We start from the raw sequence: 23,869 nt of genomic DNA on the forward strand, positions 1-23,869 counted from the left end.
CAGAAAAAAAAGGTCTACAGTGAACCATTTTAAGATTTCAGTCAACTCAGTGGACATACATATTCAAAAGGGAGTTACTTGTGTTTTGCTGGCAAGATGAAAGTGGTTCTAGTGGTATACACTCTCCTTCACACCTGGTTCTGTTAATTAATTAATTAATAGCTTGGATGCTAGAAGTATACTTCATATTTTTGGAGTAGCACCTACTTGAAGACATTCTTGAGGACAGGAATCTGAATCTGACAACCTGGAGAAACAGATATTCCCATGCAGTACTTCAGTAACCTTCAAACAAGCTTTTTTTCTCCCTTTGATTTTCTCTCTCCTATTATTTTAAACAAAGCCTGTAAAAAAACCCCAAACAATATTTAGTAATGTTTGTGGCAAGTATACTCAAGTAGAACCTTGCTGGCTAAAAGGGGCGAAAAAATATTTTGTGTTACACATTTGTAAAACATTGGGAAAGTGGCTGCCTATCACAGCAGGACACAGAACATAGGTTCATACTATATTTTGTACTTTGGCTAACACAATGCACTGCAAAATGAGTACATAAAAAATATTTTTTTAATGACACTGACATCTGTCATTTAATGACACTGTTTTTCATGGGGAGAAGTAAAGATGCTCAGAATTGGCATATAGTATAGGAAATCCCCAGCATTATTTTTCTGATTATTTTGCATTTTTACACACAAAGTGGTGTTCTGTATCACTCTGAAGAAGCTTATTCTTCCTGCGTTATTAAGGGTTGCAAGCTATCACTCAGTCATACTTGTTTCTGTGGCAAACAGTAATTTAACTGCATGTTAAGAAAAAGCTAGATTGATTCCTGGTTGCAGGACAGGTCAGGATTCTCTGTCTGGCTACGTCTCCTTTGAGTATGTCAAGTCTGAGTCCACCACTGCCTCACCCAAGCTCACACTGAGAATTAATGTTTTATGTGACAGTAGTTAGTAACTCATCTGTCAGAAGGGAGATAATACTTCACTGCCTTCAGACATTTTCTCAGACATTGCTGTGATAAATGAACATTAGTGTAAAGCTTCCCAGTACAATAAATATCCAAATACTCTGCACACTCACACTGTCTCCCTCAATGTCTAATTATCACAAAACTTAGCAGCTCCAGCAGGAGAAAATTAGATTGAATGTATATTCTGATACCAAATGAGTTCTTTTGCGAGGTAGGAGCCCCCACATTCAATCAACAGATATTTAGCTATTCATACCAAGCACAAACCCCTTCCCATAGTACCCAGCACCATAGTGCCCTAAGGTCTCACTTAGGTTCAGGCACACTGGGATTCAAGTCTGGGTTTTTTTGGTCATGCAGAGAACAGGATAGCTCTTGCTGGGCACTTTGACACTGAGCTTTGGACCATTCTGGTCTGTGATAAGTACTGTGATAAGTAATTCCATGTGTAACAGGGGAAACCTTTCCTGCCAAGACAGATCTGTATGTATGTTCCTATGAAAAATTTAGGTTTCTGTGGATCAGTTTTTCAATGGAAAACATTTCAGTGAGGAAATGTCTGCGTGACACTACTCCTAATTTAATAAATAATGGTTACAATAAAAGAGAGACCATTTCATATTCATGTGATACATTCCTTTCTTTTTAAAAATGCTGTACTGAATTCTGTAGACATATGTTAAACTGAACTGACTTTTCATCTTTGAGGATTCATTTTTTGCATTTCAACTCTTATTCTCACTGCAATTCACATGTAAGATTCAAGGGCTATGCCCAGCTTTTACTTACATAAAACTACTTTGAAAGGTCATTCCCTTCCTTCCCTTCAGATTTTCACTTCTAAATCATTCTTAACATTTGAACGCTTCTAGAGAAAATCTGATGGATTGATGCTTTTGTTGTTATTGTTGGTTTTCCTTCTTAAATTAAAGATTTGCAATTAGCTTTATTCATTTCTGGACCGAGTGACGAATGGAAGCCTGTCACACATTGGCAGCAGACCTGCCTGCTTTGGCTTACTGATGAATTTCAGCTGAAAGTTTGCAGTGATGCATGAAGGGCTGATCCAGAGCCCTTTGAAGGGAAAAGGAACTCTGTATTCAATTCAGTGCCTGGCCTTTTGTAGTTCAATAAAAAACTTTGTGTCTGGTTCTCAGAAGAAAAGTTTTAAAATTCTTTTAAGAACATATTTTTTCATCTCTACATGGAATTACATGTAGATTGGCTAGATCTGCCCTAGCTGTGTGCTAGGAAGCTCCAGCTTCAGTGGAGCTTATGGGCATCAACAAGTTACTCGTGCTTAAAGAAAAAAGTGAACTTCAGTTCTTTACTCATTCAGGATGCAATGGATGGTTGGTCATTCTCTTCTGTTTGCCAGAAGTATTTTCTTCCTAACGCTCATCCCCATTAAAATACTAAAACACAAAGACAGTGTGATGTAAAACCAATCATCTTTGGAGCTTCTCTTCAGACTTCACTTTCAGTGTTCAAGACTGTTCTCAGACACGATAAATCACTGTTGTCGCAGTTGCTTTCTTTTGCTGATTTGCATTAACTCAAGACTTCAAATCAGTTCAGTTTAGTAGCATGCATTTGAGTTTTGTCATTCTTGATTATTTTAACAGCCCAGTGTTACATTCAAATGTTTTTGAGTGAGAAATAAAATTTGCTTGAATCATGAGTATCACATGATTTTGTTCGAGCAATGTACTTTTCACTGAGGCCTGATATACACTAGAGCAATATGTTCGGAAAAGAAAGTCAATTTTCCTTCACTTAATATTCTTTTCAAGTCCCTGTAAAGAGCACTAGATTTTGAATTACTTTTCCTCACCATAAAACTGTACACCATGAAGCTCTTTATGTGTAATTTAGTTTGAGTAATTTAGTGGAATTTAATTTAATTTTAGTTTATCATAATAAACATATACGATAGCACAGAGTGGGGTTTATTCTTTTTCATCCAGAGAAAACAGCTCTGTGGCTGTACTGAAAGCAAAAATTGTATGCAGGATGATGAAAAAAACCTGCCTCTCCGTTTTGAAAAAAATAGCCTTTTGGGGAGCCATAGGAATGACAATGTATGTCTAATATGGATTTTAAATTTTTTGAGGCATGAAGAAGTTAATTTCTAAACCTTTGTGATTTATTATCCTTTTAAAAGATGTGAAGTGATAAACCACTGGAGCCCCTTGTAATGGAGTGATAATAAATTTGGGCAACTGAAGTAATTAAAACCTGTCTGATTTCGTGTTTGGAAAATGAAAAGCATGTATCTGAAGAGGATACATTCCAGGGACAAGGGCTGCCTCCAGCAAGTGCACGTGGCACTCGGCACAGTGCCATAGCTGGGTCTCACATGCCCAATATCAGAGACAGAATATGTGGCCATTTTTGGCCTTTTGTTGTGTCCCATTTTAATCATCTTTAAATGCTGATTTTGTTTAATTTTAGAGGCCTTGGCCCCATCTTTCTTTTCTTGCTGTTGTAGAATTAATTCATGGACATTATTAACAGTTGGTTTTCTGCCTTTTGCAGTGGAAGGTACACAAGACAGCATTCATCAACTGATGTTAGATATTCATGTTCACTAAACAGCTGACAAAAAGGACTGGGAGTGGGCTTTGCAACAGCTGCTTTACTTGGGTTGGTAACAGTGCAAAACAAGAGAAAATTCTCCAGATAACTAATAGGAAATGTGAAAGAGGAGGCTCCATTTTTTTTCTGATTTTAGGTGCCTACTTGCAGTTTAAGAAACATCTTTATCCAGTTTGGCTAGCTTGAACATGAGGCTGTGCCCATGCTGCTTTTGATATATTAGAGAACCACACAGAGGAGCAAGTGAGCTTGGCTTGCCTTTCATATGGGCTCATCCCAGACAGAGCTGTACTGTATTTTGCGACCTTTTCTCTCTCTTTTAGGGTGTGTGTGGAGAAACAGAAGTATGTTCAGCTCTTTCCCTCAAATGACTGAGCCAACAGCCTCTGTCCAGTTGACTGATGGCTGCAATGGACAATGCTGCTGTACTCATTCACTTCCATTTCTCTTGCACTGGAAGGCTTTGTCTTGATGATATATTTTATCTATTCTTTCCATAGTGGATCTGAAACCACTGTGTCTATTTGCCCTCATTTCTCAGGGCTGAGAGGGAATTTGTGCAAGGAATATAGGGATAAATGGCAGTGCTTTTGATTGCTTTTCATGGAGTCATCTTAAACCTTATGGATGGAAAGCTCCAGGCAAAGAATGTGTCCAGTTTAGTGAATTATTTGTTTTACAGAATAGGGAATAAATGTGCACAACAGTGTAGCTTAATCTTCCTTTGTATCAGGGAATTTTTTCTGAGATACTTTTCAGTAGAACAATGCTTTCTTTTTTTTTTTTTTTTTTTTTTTCCTATTTCTACTCATTTCTTTGGAAGAAACCACTTACTGCTTTCCTGTGAATCATATTTGAAGGAAACAGGCTTGAAATAACATTCTCTGATGCTCTTCTTAAAATGATTTGTGCATGGCTGGTGAGATCAGAAGCTTTTCTGGCACTGAGGGTGAGATACATTTCATGTTTGATGTCAGTATTTCAGACAATCACATCCATAGTAGTTTATCTATTTCTTTTCATAGTTAGTGGAGAGAAAGAGGTACTTACAAGGAGGTATCCTGCCCATTTTATGTATCTGCTTTAGATAAAGTGAGAAGAGTCATAGAAGTTGGGGTCCATTTGTTGTGAAGGGGGCCAGGAGGAGATATGATTTGGTCAGATGAGTCCCACCCTCAGAAGGGAGAATCAATTTAAATTTGGACTTTCAGTCTGTTGGGGACAATGCTGACCAAGACCAAGGGACCTTTCAAGACAAAGTGTTTTGCAGGAAGAGGCTTCTTTTTCTGACATTACACAAAATGTGACTTGAATAATTGGAATTCCAGAGGGGTGAAAAAGAGGAGATGGTGGTTATTATTTAGCAATTTTTTTAAAGGGTAAAATCCATTGCTGAGAGATATGTTATTTTTGACCTTCAGAAAAGTTAATAAAAATACTGAAGAGTGTAAAATACAGATTTAAAGCAATTAAGGGCATCCTGGCCTTTCCAGTGAAATAACTGATAAACCTGTTAAATAATTATGTAAATGGCTGTTTGTCCACTGTCTCAAGAATTTGTGGTGGCGAGGAGATGGTACTCAAGGTTAGTGCCATTTTAAAGTAAAATTGGGTTTGGTTGACAAAGATTGAATCTGTTTCCTGACTGCATACATAATACAGATATCTCAGCAGTGGTTTTTGCTCTAATTCATGGTCAAGAGTGTGCATTTGTCTAGAACAGTAAATGCAAGTAGAGTAACAGCCATGACTAAAATAAGAAACCTTTAAAAACTAACCTTCCCCTTTTTTTGGATAAATGTTAGAATTAAATGATTTAATTTTAATTAGATGAATTAGAATGACTTATTCTTCTCTCTGACACCACTGTCTTTTTATTTTTGTAATGTTGGGGGAAGATGATGGGTTTTGGTTTTAATGTCAATCCTTTCTAGAACTTGTCATTGTGCAAGTTTACACTTATTCAAGTTCGGTGGACTATCACAATATTTTAATTTCTTCTTAGGTGGGGTAATTTGTGGAAACTTGAGAGGAAAGCAAAAAATATAAAAGGAAAATGGAATCAATATTGTGTAAAAAAAAAAAAAGAAATTAATGTCTGGGCATTGACATAAAATGCAGGATCATCCTGCTACATCCATGGTGCTATAGAAAATATGATCTTTAGCGTTTTAGTGTTTCACAGAATCTTATGAAACACTGAAGATGAGCCTTTTTGAGAGAATGATACCAACTTTCAAATATAGCGCAGATCATACTGTGAAAACTTCATCAATGTAATAACAGCTTCACTCATCAGAGCTTGCATTAAACCACCTTTCTACTGAGTTTCAGTACTTTGGCTGCAGCAGGATTTGGTAATCCCAAGAGGCAAAAGAGTTTCTGGGTTGAACAGTGGAAGGAAAGGAAAGACCTTACAAGAAGGTTATTTTTCTAGAAAAGAAATGTGCCAGTGTCACAGCTTTGATTTGGTGCTGTATTTTTTTTTCTGATAGCATTACCAGCTCTGCTGACTACGAGGAGGATGGTGATTTGCCTTTGCATGGGTCACTGAGCTCCAGAACTTGTTCTGCTCCTGCTGACTCTCATCTATCACCAGGGATATCTCTAACTGTGCTTCCTGTAGTGAGGAAATTCTCATCAAATAATTTTAGATCCAATCTCTTCATGCCTCAAAACATTTCAGGCCTGCCCTTTGTAACCCCTCCATCACTTTCAGCCAGGCAGCATTTTTCGTGAGTGCTGGGGAGAGATACTTCACTCATAACCTTGGTTAGAAACCAAGGACTTCTGAAGCCGCCTTTAGCTTCTGATTTTGTAGCTTTCACTTTCCAACTGATCTGTGCCTCTGATGCTAGGATATCTATCTACACACAGGTGATGTAGCTAATGCTCATTAAAGATGTAGAGAGCAAAACCAATATATTACTTTAAGTAAAATGTGTTTTATACTAAGTAACCATTCCTGACCTGGCATATTTATAGTATTTGCATTTCTGGAGCTTTTGCAAGAGCACTAATGACAATGAGGTGATAACTCATAATCAGATGTATTAATTTTGTAAAGAACTCTTTTTAAAAACCCAAAGGCTGAAACTGTCATTAACAATCTTAAATTTGTTTTTCTGTGCAATTGAAAGAAAAAAATGTAATGTTGATCCGGTAGCTTTAATAAATTTGTATTTGGATGATAAAATGCTACTTCTCTGTGATAGTCATTTACATTCAGGGAGATCTTTTCCTGCTTGCAACTGTTATGAAAAGGTGCATAATTAAACAATGGTCATTTCTCTCTAAATTTGGCTTCAGTTCAGTGCAGATATTCAAAAAAGATAATGTTTGTTGTTTCACCTCCAAATTTGATTTGGAGGTGAAATAAAATCAACTGAATTAATATTATTTTCATTCAGAATAGGAGGGTCTGCATAAGAGTTCATGCAGCTGAACTAATATAATTTTGAAGTCCATTCAGCTTAACTTTCCTGAGCATTTGTGGGTAGACAAACCTGAATTTGTTGTGTAGTTTGGAGTGATAGAACATGTCCGTGAAAGAATCATGTTAGAAATTTTGAGATTATTCAAGAGGAGACCTAACATTAAGCAATTTTTAAAATTAGGGTTTTTTTCTTCTTTTTATCTAGATTTTCTTAATATCTAGATGCAAATTTTGGCTGTAGTTAAAGCTTACAGATTTATTTTGTTTTGGGGACAAGTTGATGAATACAGGATTCCTTTTTAGACAGATGCAGGAATGCTTCACATTTAAAATAATTGGTATATTATCTTTTTTCTTATTTTGGTAAATGTAGTTTATTTACATTTAACCTCTGTGAACGAATTCATCCAAGTGGCTTCTACCAATCCAAAATAAACAGTGTTGGGAGACTTCATCTAGCTTGCATTTCTTAAAGTTATATTTTCTCTTGCAGATGCGGCCTTCTTCCACAGACATTTCACAGGCCAATGGACAGCCAGAGGGTCATGAGACATATGTCAAAGTGAATGGGATGACTGGGTCAATACCTGCAAACTGTCAGCAAGAGGTGGATAGCATCCACAGTCCTGCCATCACTCCAAAGGTGTATGCTGGCTCTTCTATAAAATTAACAAGTCCAGAGAGGATCATAGCCTTGCATTCAGAACTAAGACAAAACCATTGCAAAAATTGCCAGGTCAGTAAAAATTTTCTCATAATTTTTAGTTTAGTGAAATCTATTCTTCTTGGCAGTCATCTTAGAGATCATATAGATATTTGAATGATTGCTTCCAGAGATGCACAGCTGATTGTTAGTTTAACCAAGCTGAGGATAATAAATGCTTAATGTTTTTCATTATGCATTTTCTTCCCCATTGTTTAGGAATGGCTTGGAGCTTGTAAAAATAATTAAAAGGTTTTGTTTTCATCATGGTGTACTCTCTGGTAAGATCATCTTTGAAAATTTTGGGATGTTTAAAAAAAAAAAAAGTTATGTTGATCTTGTCCTACCTTTTTTTTTCCTCCAATTCTTTTTTTTTTTTTAATGATCCAATTATTCCTATGCCCTGAAGCTCGTTATAGTAATTTCCATTAACTGCAGGAATCCTGTTAAGAACAGAACTGATCAATTGCAATTGCATTTGTGACAGTCTGCTGCTAAACTAAAGACGCAGGAGATGTCACCCTCTCTGAGACAACATAACCTCTCCATAATTGTGTGGAAACAAAATTCAAGTATGCAATTACTTGAGCCAGTTAATTACAGTAGTTACAAATATTACTCTAATCCACAAATTTACTCTACAAATAAATGTAATAAAACAAGTAAAAGCTTCTTCTTTTGGCATTAATAGTTGAAAAAATCATGCAAGATATTGAAATCTCCTTTTAGTTAAGAAATTTGTTATACAGTGAAATAGTGACTCAGAATTCTGATAACATGTTATTTAGTCCAGGGGATATATGTGGCAGTTCAGATCCAGTTTCCTGGTCATTTTCTCTATCACAGTCACATATAAAAAGATCAATGAAAATATTGTCATAAAAGAAAATTATTATGGAGAGCAGAATGCAAGTAACTCTTTGACCTGATCTTTGTAAACTCAGGGATTATTTTTTTATATACATCACATGAGCTTTAATTAAATCCCAATGAGAGCATGACACAGGCCTACTGTACAATTATATGGGAAGCTACAGCTGAAATCAGCCACAACACACAGAGCGGCCTGTTTCCATATAACATAAAGAAACACACTGGGACATCCAAAGTTATGTTTTCTTTTCTTCTTTCCTGCTCAGATACCTTCAGTTGTCTTCTCCAACTCAAATCCAAAGGCTGACTGCAACCTGCCCATGATCCACAAGGAAACTCCCTGGCCTCTGCTGTCAAGGGTGAAGGATACACTGGCACCTCCAGAGCATAGTGCTTTCTGGGCCACGAAGGGGAGGGATCGGTTGTCGAAACGTGATGATGTATTTTGGGGTCAAATAGGAAATCAGCATGCAGGTGCTATTCCCCAGTGAGTGAAACAGAAAAATGCCATTATGAATAAGGCATGGCTCTCTAGAGAAAAAACAGATGGCTCAACCTCAGCTACCACAGCAAAAAGCTATTTGTCAGACGTGTTGTCAGCAAGTAATAAAGGTCAAAATCCTGTGGGGAGAAATCAGCTGCATGGGAAAGAATAAAACCCGCAGAAATAAAACAAGGTAAAGCATCATAGCAATGTGATCTTCCCATTGCTATAAAAGTACTAATCATTTTTAAAAACAAAGATATTTAACTGGTTAGCATGGCCTAGCAGCTAGTTTGAGATAACTGGAAAATTTACGTGAAAAAGAGCTGTGATACTTTTTATGATCAAAACTTCTTAGAGCATTTGAGGTCACTGGATTTTTCAGTAGCTGAGCTGTCTCCCCATTTTCTTTTCACTTCTTGTTTGTGATTTGCTTTTCTTTTAACTGAGACAGTGAAACAATCTATTAAATTACTTTTACTTTTATGTATAACTCATTTCTTCAGTGTGCAGTGGCAAGTTCTGAAAGAATACCTGCCTTGCATGACTGTTCCCTCTGGGACTTAAGGAAATGTGGTGTCGAACTTCCTAGAAACCCATTTTACAGAAATTGGGAGGTAGTTTTGCTGTTAGTATTTCTTTAGTGTCTTGGGATTATTTTTGTTTTAATTTTTTTTTTTTTTAATAAGATGACTTATAGCAGCATCCTCCTGTAGGTGGTAGTATCTGTAAAATAGCATCCTTCAATTGTTACTTTTAAGTGGCAAATTGCAACTTAACTTGAGTAGTTTTACTGGACATGTTCCCAACCACTTTCTTTAGGTGACCACTTGGGCATAGTGAGTACAGTAACATCTGCATTCAAGGGATTGATGATTCAGACTGCACTCTGTGCTGCCAAACCCCTACACCTACAATAGGGAGAAGTGGATGCTGTCCCAGGCCACCTGCGCTAGCAGAGCTGTGACAGTTCTTCCTCATAGTCTGGCTCAGAAATCGTTGTGGTCTGGGCTGCATAAACCTTTGATGAAGGCTGGTTATGGGAGGGAAGAGGAGACTGTGTCTGTGCAGGTGCTGGTGTACACTACCACCAGCTGACTCTGGGAAGTTTAACTGAGCATGGTTGTATGTTCCCCAAAACACTGATTTTTACTGACTAACCAGAGTTAATACTTTGGGAAAACCTCCATTATTCACATCTCCCAGCTATCTTTATTTTTAATCACTTTTATTAGAAAAGGGCATTTTTAACAGACAGTAATGTGTGGCCCTGTTCCTGTGCTTTTCCTCTGCCTCTACTGATTAACCGTTTGTTCGTAGTATGGTACTACTTTGATGCTGCTTTTTGGAAGCCAGAAACAAAATGACTGGTTTTGAAGAAATATTAATGCACACACTCACACTTTATTGTGGGAAACCCATTTTCATTTGCTCAGTAAGGTAGCAGTGCAAGCAGTGCAATTGCTTACAACAGTAACTGAATTGGTGTTCATCCAACATATCTTTAGAAAATACACACCAGATGCCAAGGGGAATAATAGCCCCTGAAGTGGTGTTTTGGAGTGCTGTCTTAAGCAGAGGAGACACCAGTGAGGTTCCAAAATCTGGGTTTCTGCTTTCATCTGTCTTTCTCTTCTTCCTAATGTCTGGCCAGCACTTCTGAAGATAGATATACCTGATACCCAGCCACCAGCTGCCTTGTTAAGATATTTTGATGTGGAAAAACACTGGAAATATTTGACATGGTAACTTTCATATTGATAAAATGATGTTTTAAGAATTAGCACTTGTAAGAACTTTTTTGGAGCTTTATCCTTTTCACAGTAAAATACAGGGCCTAGAAGTTAAGGCTGGAAGTCAGATCATAATGCATGAAGTGTTCTAATAATAAGAGTATTAATAATAATACCCTGTGATAATAATATCAGTCTTTGTTATCCTAGTGTAGCTATCTACTTTGTGATTGGGACCATAGTAACTTACCATGAAGTTAAGCCTTTCACAGTCCAGTCCCTTTCTATCAAAGACAAGTGTGATTTATTTTAAAATATCAGGCTTCATTTTAAGCTAATTAGGTTATTTGGCCCCATTCTTACTCCTGCTGGAATTGATAATTTCCTGAACAAGGGCTGCAGACACACACAGGTGTAGATGGGGAAACAGACACTTGCAAGCATATTACCTGCGTGGAAGGACTGTAATGCGAAATGGACTCAAACAATTTCTCATGCTAATGGATTGTACTGGCACTTTGTAGCTTTGCTTCACAAATCACAGATTTCAGTTAAATTCCTGTAGCCCCTTGTGTTTTTAATTTTTTAAGACATCCATTCTTCCTACTACAAAGCATTGTTTAAATATGTGCAGATACCACAGTTGTCTTTTGGGCAGCTGTTTCAGCTGCTTTTCATTTCCCTTAAGTAAAAATGCAAGATTTTAGACACCACAGTGGAGGAATGCTGATAATTTAACAGCAATCCATTTGGAGTGCTGCATGCAACAGCATTAGAAAAGGTGGATCAGCTAAAGGTTTTCTTTTTAAACTTCTGTCCAACTCCATTTTTTCCCCACTATTGAATAGGCACATGAGAAGTGATAGTCAAATTAGCTAAATAATTATGCACTAATTGATGTACAAGAAGATTAGATGATGCATTGCACTATCAAACAAGGTTCTTCAGATTCTTCAAACACAATCATTTATAGAAACCAGCTCCAAGATGTACAGTGGCAGTCCAGATGGTTTGTATATTGGTGTCCTGCCAAGCTGAGGTCCTTTGGGAGTCTGAGTCTGCTGAGTGACTCATACAGAATAATTAATATTGCCCCATAACCCATAAATGATTTGGGTTTTTTTTTTTTTAAATTGAGGGTGGTCAATAGCGATGTGCTTACAGAACACATCTGAACAGTTGACTTGTATTGAATCACCTATGAGCTGCTGTTTGTCATCCATGGACCTGCCCGAGTCAAATAGCATTATCTGTACTTGACTGGATGATCAGGACACTTGAAAGGAAGCTGGACAACAGTGTGCTTCCTACTGACACATGCTCACTGAGCCTGCTTCCCATTCAGACTCTTTCACTTACAAAGAACTTGTTGAAAACAGCACAGAAAACTATTTGCTAGCATCAATAGTTCACATCAGATGAGTGTCTATTAACCTATTCAGGCAATATTTGCCCAGTTCTTTTTTTCTAGACCTAAACTCCCCAGTACTGAAGTCAAAATATCTCAATTTGGCAGCAGTCATCTCTTCTCTCTAGTTTTAACAGAAGTATTACTTAGAAATAGAATATAAATGCAATACATGGAAGTAGTAATCTGAAATGGTACATAGTGCTTTTTAAAGGCTGTGTGAAAGATAAACTTCAAAAGAAAATGAACTGTGTACCTGAGGCTACAAATGCACTGTAAAGAAGTTTGTATACCCTTTGGAGGAGGAACTGGAACTTGAAAATCAAAAAACACTGGAAGGAATAGCCATTCTCCTATGACAGGTGTAAATAAATAAGTAAATAAATAAATAAATTCCATTACTTTCTTCCAACACTGAACAAGCAGTTCTATGTAATCAAAGAAAACTAATAATTCTCCTGCACTTGTGCTTTATCTATTTGGCTCTTTTCTGGTAGGAGAGGTCATAAATAGGGAATATAATGTCAGGTTTTGTGTTCAGATGAAAAGAAACAGAACACCTACAATGACAGATCATGCGTATTTTAAGAAAATTCTCTTTAGTCAGTGCAATTCTTGTATTAGACTACTTCTATTCCTCTTATTTTTCAGGAAAATGGCACTCATTTAAAAAAATAATAATAATTTGCCCTGTATTTTTGTCTCCACTCACCTGTGCATGCAGTCTCACTTAACTACCAAGAATTCATTATGCAAGTTCAAAAGGTAAAGTCAGTTGCCAGTTACATTTTAGAAACATGGTTTGGTCAGAATCAGTAGTCAGAAGGAACATCCCTCTTTGAGAACTGGTCTGCTGGAGAAGGCCTGGAAGTCACTGGAAACTAGGGAAGATGACAAAACTGTGTCTTTAAAGTAAATGATGCCACTCTAAGCTCTCCTGGAGATGAAACATTTGTAGAAGATGCCAGAGGGGTTGATCTGGAAGCCTACCACTCCCCACCCATTGCTTATCTTATGCTATGAAAAGCTTTTATGCGCATAGGAGATTTGTGGATCAGATCTGATGTTCAGCTCGTGGTAACTCCTGTTCCATGCTGATATTTGTATGAGTCAGAACAAAACCAAGTTGCCCGTGATTAAATTTTCTGTAGTCCTTAATAATTTCTATTTATATTTTTTGGGTAGGAATTCTGATTTGTAAAATCACTAATATCTTCTTAGTAACAGCCTTTTCATTTAGCCCTTAAGCTGATGGATATTAAAGCTCCTAATTAAAGCCAGATAATGCATGAAGGATTTCTACAGTGCAGACCCTTCTTTTAAGGCCTGATTAAACCAAGAAACTCCCACAGTTGTTTGTACAACTATATTCTCAACAGGTCAGGCAGCTGATAGCATTGATTTAAGTCCATCTTTCTTGCAGTAGCTTTTCCGTGGGAATAAAGAGAACAGGAAAGGCTGGGACAGAAAACAGAATATTTCAGAAATCTTGGCCTATTACATTTAGCTAGGAATATTGGCTTTCCCCAGTCTGTGCCTCTCATCCTATCAGTCAGGATAATGGTGAACCACAGAATAATGTTTTCATTTACATATAAAGATGTATAAAATATTTATGTGCATATATATATGTATAATCGCATGGAGTTTGACATAAATAAGGGTAGTGTAAAATAATAGGGAGAAGTCACTTTCTGCAAATCTTTTTCTCTCTTTATTTTTCTTTCTTTTTTCCTCTATCCATTGGGATTTGCTAATAGAAGTAGGGACATGAGGTGAGACTGATTTTATTATTATTATTATTATTTTAAAGACTGAATTTAACCCTTAAGTTAAGAGGAAACTAAGACTATACAGTGGAAGTTCTGGTTGTACCTTGACTCCACTGCAGGTTAAAATCCAGGTATGTATCAATATGTCTTCCCTTTCCCAAACACGCTACTTTCCATGGGAAGGAAACTCCCATGCATACTCCACCTGTCAGCCCAAGTGTAGATGACAGTGGGACCAGGCCAATGGGGGACACTTGCCCTATAGCAGTTTAGCTCCTCGTTGTCTCTTTTGCTGCCGAAAGAGGGAAAAAAAAAAAAAAGACCAGTGGTTGTATAAAATATTCTCAGTACATTTTTGTCTTGCTTTTATATGCATAAACTGTTGAATCTTTACTGGATAGGAGTTAGGCACCACGAGGGAAGACGTCAAGCTCCCACAGTGGAAGCTAGACTGACTTGCACCCCTGCTAAACATCTCTTGAACTGTAGCCACTGTCATATTTCATGCAATATAGACTATCTGCCTTTGGAAAGCTCAATGTAGTGTGTCAAGTTCTTGAGAGAAAAAGTTATGACTTGTGAAGTAAACAGCTCTTAAAAAAAAAAAGAGGAGGAAAAAAAAAAAAAAGGAAAAAAAAAGAACTAGAGGATCTTATTGCAGATGATGGGTCAGGTTCACCAGGGTGCCACAGCAGCTCAGTTTCAGTCTGGTGATCCAGAGCAGATGTAAGCCTGGCTTCTGAGGCACTGAAACTGTGTTGATGTTCAAGTAATTAGTAAATCACATCAAATATCTGCGGATGGAGAGAGACTTCTTTTCTTGGTGGATTACTGGGAACATTTAGCCAACAATTACTCAGAAATTAAGAAGTTACCTGTTCTGCCTAGTCACTGCATTTTTGGTCACGGTGCGAGAACATGGAGCCGAGTAAAGGGGAATTTCGGTAAAGGACTCCTTGAAGTTTGCTTGGGTTGAACTTGTGCGGACAAGGGTGAGAAGCTTTGAAGTGCCACGGCCTCTCAGCATGGCTGTTTGGCAAAGCCTTCTTTAAGTGGGAAACTCCTGGAGCACATTGTTGATTTTTGTAACATGGCTCTGAGGCTGAAAGTCGTGAACGTTTCTTTCTCACCCTTAGTGAAAGCTGCAGCTAGAAAGGGGGGATGTGGCCGTCTCTTGTTACCCTCCCTTGCCTCCACCATCTGCTGGGTGCTACCTCCCTGCTTTCCCATCTGTGGGCTGGGGACTCTGTCTCTCAGCAGCCACATCGTTGTTTCCAGCTGGCTGCAGACACTCCCTTCTGGTGAGTGGGCTTTAAAATGGGTGAGGCTGCCTAGCTGGAGAGTACAGAGAGTTTGTGACTATTTGTGCAGGGAGCTTTGCTTGGGGGCACGAGGCTGTTCTGGTCTTAGAGGAGCTGATTTGTAGGAGAAAATGCACTCCATCATGTAGCTGCTTTGTGGATAGTAAGGGGCTGGGGTCTGCTCATCTATGCCACCCTTACAATTTTATGCACCTTTTCTGCACTGGATATGATCACCAGGATGATCTGACTTCTGAATGAACAGTTAATTAGAGATCTTTTGTGGATGGAGGATCTTTTGCAAATGGCAGTTTATGGATGAGCAGAGAGGTTGTCTGATGTACATGAGCTGGACAGAAATAAATAACAGATCCACTTTATATGGCTGCTATAAGATCTGGATACCTCATCATTTTGCAAGGCAGAAGTATACTGTCTGTATCCTATAGCTGGTGAGCAGAAGTGTAGAGAAGCCAAGGTCCAAGTAAAGAGTTTTAATTAAGAGCACACTGAGCGTTATCAACACTAAATTAAGACATGGTCTCATGGAGGACAATTCCCAAGTCTGAGTTGGGAGGTGGAGGTCTTGGTCATGTTGTTGGGGTTTTTTTAGGATGGCTGCAGAGGTTCTTCATTCCCTAATTTACCTCTCATAGCTCATCATGGCACCATTGCCTCCTATCCACAAACAGAAATTGCTGTCTCCTCAAATCTGTCAGTGTGGCTGCTCAAGCAATAAATCTCTGAAACCATTTCTATCAAAGTGAACCTGCTAAAGAGCAGATGACCAGAGAAGGAGCTCTGTAAGAAGTTCTGAGGAAATAGTGGTGTGTGGCAGGTGGTTGACCCTGAGTGTTGGAGAGGGTGTCAGAGGCAATACCCTCTTCAGGTTTTTGAAACCTAAGAAACAAGGCTGCAATTTGTGTGGACAAGTATCCCAGTGTGTTAGGTGGTCTGAACTGGGTTCAGAACAGAAATACCTTGTGTGATGATGCTTAGGAGAGCCAGAAAAAATCACTGCTTTTTATATCTGACATCTGCATCTTTCTCAGAACAGCACATTCCTATAGTCCCCCTGTTAAATGTCTCTGTGAGACTGGGATTTGCACTGACTTTTGCATGTGGACAGACAGTTGACTCGGTATTTCCTGGTTCTTCTCAGGTGACACGACATTTTTACTAGGCTACAGAATTAAGCTCTTTATTGCTTACAGCTCAGCCAACACTGCAGTCCTTCACAGCAGTGACTGTCAGGTGTCTGTCTCTCAGGCAGGGAGTTTGTTATCATGTGTTTAGGAACTAAGCTTAATTCATGCTCTAGGAAGTGGGATTCCTTGGAACATGTATAAGTCTGAGTTAGTTTCCTGGGGTCCCTGCCAGTCATGAAGAGAAATCAGCACTTGATCTACAGGACAGGATTCATCTCATCATAATGTAGGTCTAAAATAGGCAAGTTGATCTGCACTCTAGAAGTACCTTGTCAACTCACTGACTATAAAGATGAGTGGAGGGGGACTGCCTCAGATGTCAAGTCTATACTGCAGAAGAAAGGGAAGGTGATTCCCATCCAAAGTACTTTAGTAGTAAATGTGACCAAGGTCATACGGGACTTGGTCATGGTGATCTGGTAGTGCCTAGCAGGACAAAGACTTGAAATCTTCCTCTTGTGTCCTAGGTGACTGCTCTGAACACTGAACTAACCTTCTCATAAGATATAATGGGCATTAACACTTGGAAACCTTTTGTGTTGTTCTAGCTCTTTTTCTGAATGTTCTGCCTGTGGGCTTTTAGTTTTTACTTATACCTTGGATTAATTATATAGTTTTGTCTTAATTTATAGTCACCAAGCCTGTTGGATTCACTGTAAGATTGTTTAGGTACCAGTTTATATATATATTAAATAGGAAATAAAATGTGTATGTAGATCTGAAGCCTTGTTGACCTGACAAATTCTCCTGAGGCTCCGGAAGATCAGAGACAGCATTCATCAAATGAGACATTGAGCATATGCTGGGTCTAGAGCTAATACTCGGGAGCTTTTGCATAAAAATAAGCTGGATTCACTGTTCTTCATATGTGAACTGTGCACTCCTCTTTAGTTGTGTGTGCTTCCCCTTGAATAGTGTCAAATAGGGCAATACAGAAGAGAGGGCAACAACTTATAAAATAGTGTGTTCAAACACATGGATTCAGCTCAAGCTGTGGAGAGTTTTCTTCAGTGGATTAATACCTGCAGCACTGCCATTCTTCTGGGAAATCACGTAAGCACATGTGTTTCCTTTAGAGGGCTTCTGACCTCTTTTGTGTTGTTCTTCTTAATTTCTGTGTCCTAAGTAAGGTGATATTAAAACAAATCCTTGTTGGTATGCTTCCTTAGGAGCTTTATAAAGTGTAAAAGAGGGAAGTAGTTTCTGCTGCTCCTAAATTAAAAACAATTGCTCAAATTTCTGCAAGTGTCTGGAAGATGACATGTCTGCTAAGAATGAGCGCTGCTCTTCGCACTGACAAACTGTACGCGGGAAGAGAATAATGTGATTGTCGAAACATATCTTTCAGTTTAATAAACTATTTTGAGAAGAAAGCTCTGCCTTAGTTTAATAGTAGTCCTTGGAAAAAAATTCTAAACTCTAGCATGAAAATAAACACTCCTTTTCTGTTTTGAAATAAATATACTTTCTTCTGCAGTACTGGGGTACATTGTAAAGTAAGCCTTTTATAGACAAATGGGATATGAAGAAGACAATTGCTTTAGCAGTATTATTAGGAGTAATAACTTCTGTTGTGGATAAATCTGACCATTTTTGAATGTAAAACCACTTGTATTTTATTTCCTAGCCTAGCTTTTCCCTCAGAAGAGGTTGTCTTGTCTGTAAGACTTATTTGAAATGTCATGATATACATCCTATTATGTATTACTACTTTTGAGCTCTCAGTTGAACAGAGGTCATAGCAATATATTGGTTTGCACATCTCAGCTGGATACTCTGGCAGCTTAACGTCGGGGGCTCCTTCCTGCTCCAGCATGATTGTTTTGGGACTAATTACCAAGTCACAGTGTTGTACAAAATGTCTGAATCTTCTTGCCAATCTCCTCCTTGATTATCAGCAGAAAGAATTACATTTCCATCTGTGTGTTTTACGTTGGAACCCCTTTGCATAGGGGTCTCCCCTCCCTTCTGTCCCTTGGCAGGGAGTTTATACTGCTCCCACAGTCAGTGCACCCAGTGTATTTTCCCTTGGCAGCTAAGTCATTATATCCCCAGCCACTGCAAAGCTGATACCCATCCATCGACACTCAAGAGAATAAAACATCAGTTACATGGACTTCAGGCCCTGGGAGCTGCGTGGCTGCCTGCTGCATATGAAGCTGTGGGATTCTTGGTATTTTTGGATTGCTGCAGCTGAACTCAGAGTTCTCTGTTAATGACCACACCATTAAAAAATCAACTTCTAATTTATTGCCTAATTTATAGGCTCACCTCATAGACCTATGACACAAGTTGAACTCATGTTCAATGATTAATGTGAAATAAAAGGTAGTGTTACATGACCCAGTTAAATTAGATGCTCTTGATCTAATCCTGTCATTCAGCCACAGCTGTTAACAGTTTTATGTCCTCATAAAAGACTGTATCTGTGCTGCTGAAGATTTTTAGGCTAAAAAAAAATCATAAAAAAATATATAGCCAGAGCTTATATAACTCAATAGGATAAGAAAGAAACATCCATAAACATAATCAGAAATTTATAGGAAGATATGCTTTAACAAATATGATTTTTACCACGTAAAATGTTATGGAGATTTTTCAAAGTCGTAAGAAGGCATTAGGTATCCAGATTTCATTGTCTTTCCATTTTAGTCGATAACTAACTCCTCTTATGTCTTTGAAAATGTCCCCTAAATTATTGAATTTGACTATACACGCCGTATATAATCATATAGGGCCAAAGATGAGGATTCTCTGTGATTTTTATATTTTATTTTTATTCAATGCAAATTTCCAATTGAAATATTTACCCATGGGAGAGTATAAGTAAAAGTAGCTGAAGAACCTCAAGGTGGTTTCACTGGGACTTGGTAACATTCACCTTTGTAAAGCCTGGCAAGTGACAGGACTTTTTGTCACCCTGAGCATCAGGAATTGGCTGCAGAGTTGACTGCCGAGCTACAAGGACAGTGTAATCTTCAGTCACATGTTGGACTTAATGGGAATTAACAGAATCCAGAGATCTTAAATGAATGTTCCCATTAGGAAGGACACTTTTCTTCTCCCCCATTTTGTGTGACAAGATCAATATCTCATCAGGGAAACCTTCGATACAGAATATTTTAAATGAGCATACAATAAATAATATTCTCTTGACTGCACTTGGGCTATAGGAAAAAGAGTTTTCCTCATATAATGAGTGATAAGTAGAACAAAGATCATTTGGGAATAAAATGTAGCTGTTTGATCCATTTGATAATTTCCATCTGGATGGCATTTGCTTCCCTGAGTAAAGGGAACGGGAGCTGCCTATTTCTAGGCAATCTGTTCAGTTTCTTTCATGGGAAAGTACAGTTCAGCTATTCCTTCCATATGGACATACATTATTACATCTAACAAACATGTTGTTCATCTTTCATTTTATTCAGACCCTCTAAGCAGTCTTAATTCCTGGGTCGGTTGGAATGGAGATCGAATGTTCTCTTCTTTTTTCCCCCCTCTCTCCAGAAATCAATGAGGGAGGGGAAAGATTCCCATTATTCTGTATAGACAGGTGCCAGTTAATTTACTAAAACAAAAGAAACTTTGCTTGAGGAAGCAAAAAATAAGATAGCAGTATGAATACCAGAATAATCATTGTTCCTCTGGCCCTGATGATGCTGGAGGAATACAGGTCTGCAAGTGTGGCTCCCTGTTATCATGGGATCTGAGTCATGCAATCTCTGTCATAAATTAAGCAAGTTCTATCTCAGGATTCCCCCTCTAGATCAGTAAAGTATTCTAAACATTAAAAGAATCACTATAATTGTAATGTCATCTTGGCTAACCAAAGAGAAACTCTTTTCTTAGTACAATGAGGTGACACTGGTTAATGCTGCATTTTTGCCACTGCCTGGGACTACTGGATCTTGTGCATTTTTAGCAATTTTTTCCTATTTGTGTTCTTTTTGTCTGAGGCAGCCTGGGCCCTTTGATTAACTTTCAAGAAGACTTGTATATCAGAGGTGATACTCCACTCTGGGTGGGCAGCGAGGTCTGCACCCTGCTCCTCTTGCTGAGCACAGTCATTCCAGCATGAATTCCTGTCACCCAAAATGTCATGAAGTACCCAAGTGCAATAAGCATGTAGGCACTGGTGCTTTGTCCTTGGAATACTTTTATTTGAAAAGTGATTCTGTCCTCTGCATCATGGTTTTTTTTGAAGTTCTAGTGTCTAAAACCTTTGAAAAAGAAATGAAATCTCTTCTGAATATCCCTGTGCATATGCATAAAAGCAGGAAGGAACAGTAGGAATTGCTGCTTTGCTGAGTTTAAGAGGACAGCCCCATTTTCTTTATGAAAGGCAAGCTTGGAATTTTTTTTCCCTTAGCAAAGCCATGTGATGTAGTCCTGCAGTAATGGAGTATTGTGTGACTGCATGGAGCCAAGGAAGAGGGCAAAAAATTAAGAAAAGGACATGACTTAGTGCCTGATGTTTTAGGGCCACATCTCCTTCATCCTCTTCTTACTAGTAGTCCCTAGATACTGCTTATTCTGTCTTTCTTGGTTTGGTGTGACTTGCTGGGCTCTCAGCAGTGAGTTTGGGTTTTGCTTGATCATGCCCAGCATCCCCAGTGGATGCTGCTGTTGTAGATGTGCCTGGGCAGCTCCACTGGAAATTCATCCACAGAACGGTTCAGAGTTAAAACAGCCTTTTGTTGCTGCCAGCGATACTCAATTGCTCTATCAGTGAATGTTGCCACCCGTACATCAGATCTATGAGAGCATGAATAGCTTCCAAATGTGCTCAATCAGCACCAGAGCTGTAATTTTAGCAGCAATTGCTCCTTAGCATTTTTCACCTGTAATTGTTATTAATTTTCATATTTATCAAACAGCTGTAAATTAAGACCTCTAGCTTGCAAATACTTGCGTGATCTAAAGAAGTCTGTGAAGGATGATTACGCTCCAATTTCAGTGGAGGCTTACACTGATTCAGTTAAAGTTCAGTTAGGGCCTGGTTCTCAGAGGATTTCAGTGCCTTGGCAATCACATGTTTTGTCAGAGGGTTATGAATTTTGGATTTCAATGCTTAATTTTTTTCCATTGTCCTTGCTACTTGTTGTTAATGTTCGGACTGGACACAAGTAACCTGAGAGAGTAAGCTCTCACTGCTTGTTTACATGGTGGGTTTCTTTAAACTCTCTTTAGAGTCCAGGCCATAACGCTTGTGTTTGGGATGTGCAATCCAAATACAAGCACAGTTCCTAACTTCCAGAAAATATTTTTTTTATTGTTCTGACCTTTAACAGTCTGCACCAGTGAACAGAGTCATGTCACAGGCAGCTGGTAGGAAGGTGCTCAGCCATTTGCAGCCTGCATGTGTTGTGCCTCCTGCATGGGAAGGGGAACCCCACCAGATCTTGCCTACCAGCTCCCCAGACACAAGGTTTTCCCAGTACAGTGAAACCAGATCTTTCTGCTGAGAAGTTTTGAGATTTCTTGTGGCTGGAAATAAGGGATTTAGCCTTAATACCAGGCTGTCTTGGCTGTCTGTCTTCTTCAGGAGTGCTTGTAAACTCTCATGGTGACAAGAGGTGATGAAAAAGAGAGTTGGTCAGGTTTCCGGTGACATGGGGTCTCATCATTCATGAAGTCCACAAGCCACAGTGAAATTACTAAGGATTTAAGCCTGGCAGGCTGTGTTGGCTAAAGGTGTTTCTTTCATACTCACTTTAAAGGAGGTGAGGAGGGAGAGGAAAAAGATGTAAGGGAAGAAATGTTAGAAACAAGAATTCATCCAGGAGCAGAGGCAGAAGTTGGTGGAAAAACAGATGAGGTTCTGTTGAGGGGGAAGGACTAGAAGGAAAACAGGCAAATGTGTCTCAGGCAGAGCAAAGATTTGAAGGTGAATCCCCGTTTCTCAATTCTGATTATTATGTTTTAAAAATCTGCATATATTCTTAATTCTTTGGCACATATTTAATTTTTCAGTAAAGCATAGTTAAAGACAGAAACATTATGATTTGTGGAAAGGATACAAACAACTTCCTCCAGTGATGGAGGGCTTTTTATGCTGTTAAATGACCCATATAATGTATGTACTGTAATTGTTTGTCTTTCTTCAAATTGGTGTTTCCTTGGAGCATTTTCAGTTTGTTGAAGGAGGAAAACACCAGAAATATTCTGGATTGTCTTACGTGTATGTTGTTCATGTAGTGATTATAAAGAGGAAAAAAAATTTTTATTAGATTTCTTATGAGTGCATTTTAAGAAGCAACTTTCATATGATGCATTAGGGTATTCTTTAAAATAGGAAAAAAAGGAGGATGTGTGGAGTCTCCTTCTGTTCCCCAGAGTTCCAAGAATTCATGGCTGATCCAGTTAATGCCCAGATTTTCATGTGAAATTCAGTCTTGCCATGCTGGAGGCCTTTGTCCCTCCACAGCACACGGCCAGGATTAGAAATCTTCAGGTGGGCTGACTCAGATGGGGAAGTACGTGTGCTCAGCTCTGTGCAGCCCAGGTGCTGAGCAACTTCTTAGGGAGGGGAGAAGGAATGGGTCAAAATGAAGAAACAGATGTTGTCTAGGCAGGAATTCCCATTCATTTTGTTTACTCACCTAGCTGTTGAGGAAACCCCGAGACAACATATGTTTTCAGTTGACAGCCTTTTTGTAAGATTAGCTGTGACAAATACAATACCTTGTTTCGCATGGAGAGAGATGATGTTTGTTACTGCTGTGTCACTTCAGTTGCAGTTGTGGATTTTCTTTTTCTCTTCCTCCGAAAGTAGCTTTAAATGAGACAGAAGTAATATCTGGTTAGCTAACACAACTTAAACAGCCAGTTGAGATTTCCCTCCTTTGCCAGAGTCCTTAGAGCTCTCTTTGTGCCCTTTAAGATTTTATCCAGATCGATCATGGCTTTTTCAATCTTGGTGGTGTGTGACAGTTGGATCTAGCTAATATCTATGCCCTTAATAAGTTATTAAAGTGGGCAGCATCATTAAGAATTTATTTTATACCTTGAAGCCTTTTTTGGACCTTTTTGTTGTGAGACAACAGCGGCTACTGCTGGCTAAAGGGGCTTTGCTGCTGCAGAGTTGTGGCAGCGCAGAGGTTGTGCAAGTTGTGCATATGTGGTACCTGCACACGTGCTGACACTGTGGTGTGGACATCCTTTGAGCAATTAAGTTATAGCATTCAAGTTATTGATGTAGTTATGTTAAGCATAATTTTCTAAAAACTGGCATTATTCTTACTTGCAAGTTTACATCCTCATGTATTCTGCAGGCATATAGTAGAACACAACTAGTGAGGGCAAATAGCCAAATTGTTATGTTGTTTCTTATGCTTAGAGAATGGAAACTTGCTTGTGGGTAGAAGGATAGAAATA

At 38.5% G+C, this 23,869-nt stretch overlaps 1 protein-coding gene across 7 annotated transcripts in view; it reads left to right on the forward strand.

The window, feature by feature from the left end:
• The window catches only part of JAKMIP1 (janus kinase and microtubule interacting protein 1), a 247,157-nt gene that overhangs the window by 192,131 nt on the left and 31,157 nt on the right, over positions 1-23,869 (forward strand). For 4 of the 7 annotated variants that reach the window (XM_074865715.1, XM_074865719.1, XM_074865720.1 and 1 more), the window contains 2 exons: positions 7,504-7,746; positions 8,853-9,263. In XM_074865715.1, the coding sequence (XP_074721816.1) occupies positions 7,504-7,746; positions 8,853-9,077 (468 nt within the window). In that variant the 3' untranslated portion in view covers positions 9,078-9,263. Of the gene's footprint in view, positions 1-6,069; positions 6,310-7,503; positions 7,747-7,932; positions 7,995-8,852; positions 11,454-23,869 lie in introns of those variants that run through there. The other 3 variants (XM_074865721.1, XM_074865717.1, XM_074865723.1) reach the window with 3 other exon arrangements.

This window comes from Strix uralensis, chromosome 4 (genome assembly GCF_047716275.1).
Source record: "Strix uralensis isolate ZFMK-TIS-50842 chromosome 4, bStrUra1, whole genome shotgun sequence".
NCBI classification, from domain to species: domain Eukaryota; kingdom Metazoa; phylum Chordata; class Aves; order Strigiformes; family Strigidae; genus Strix; species Strix uralensis.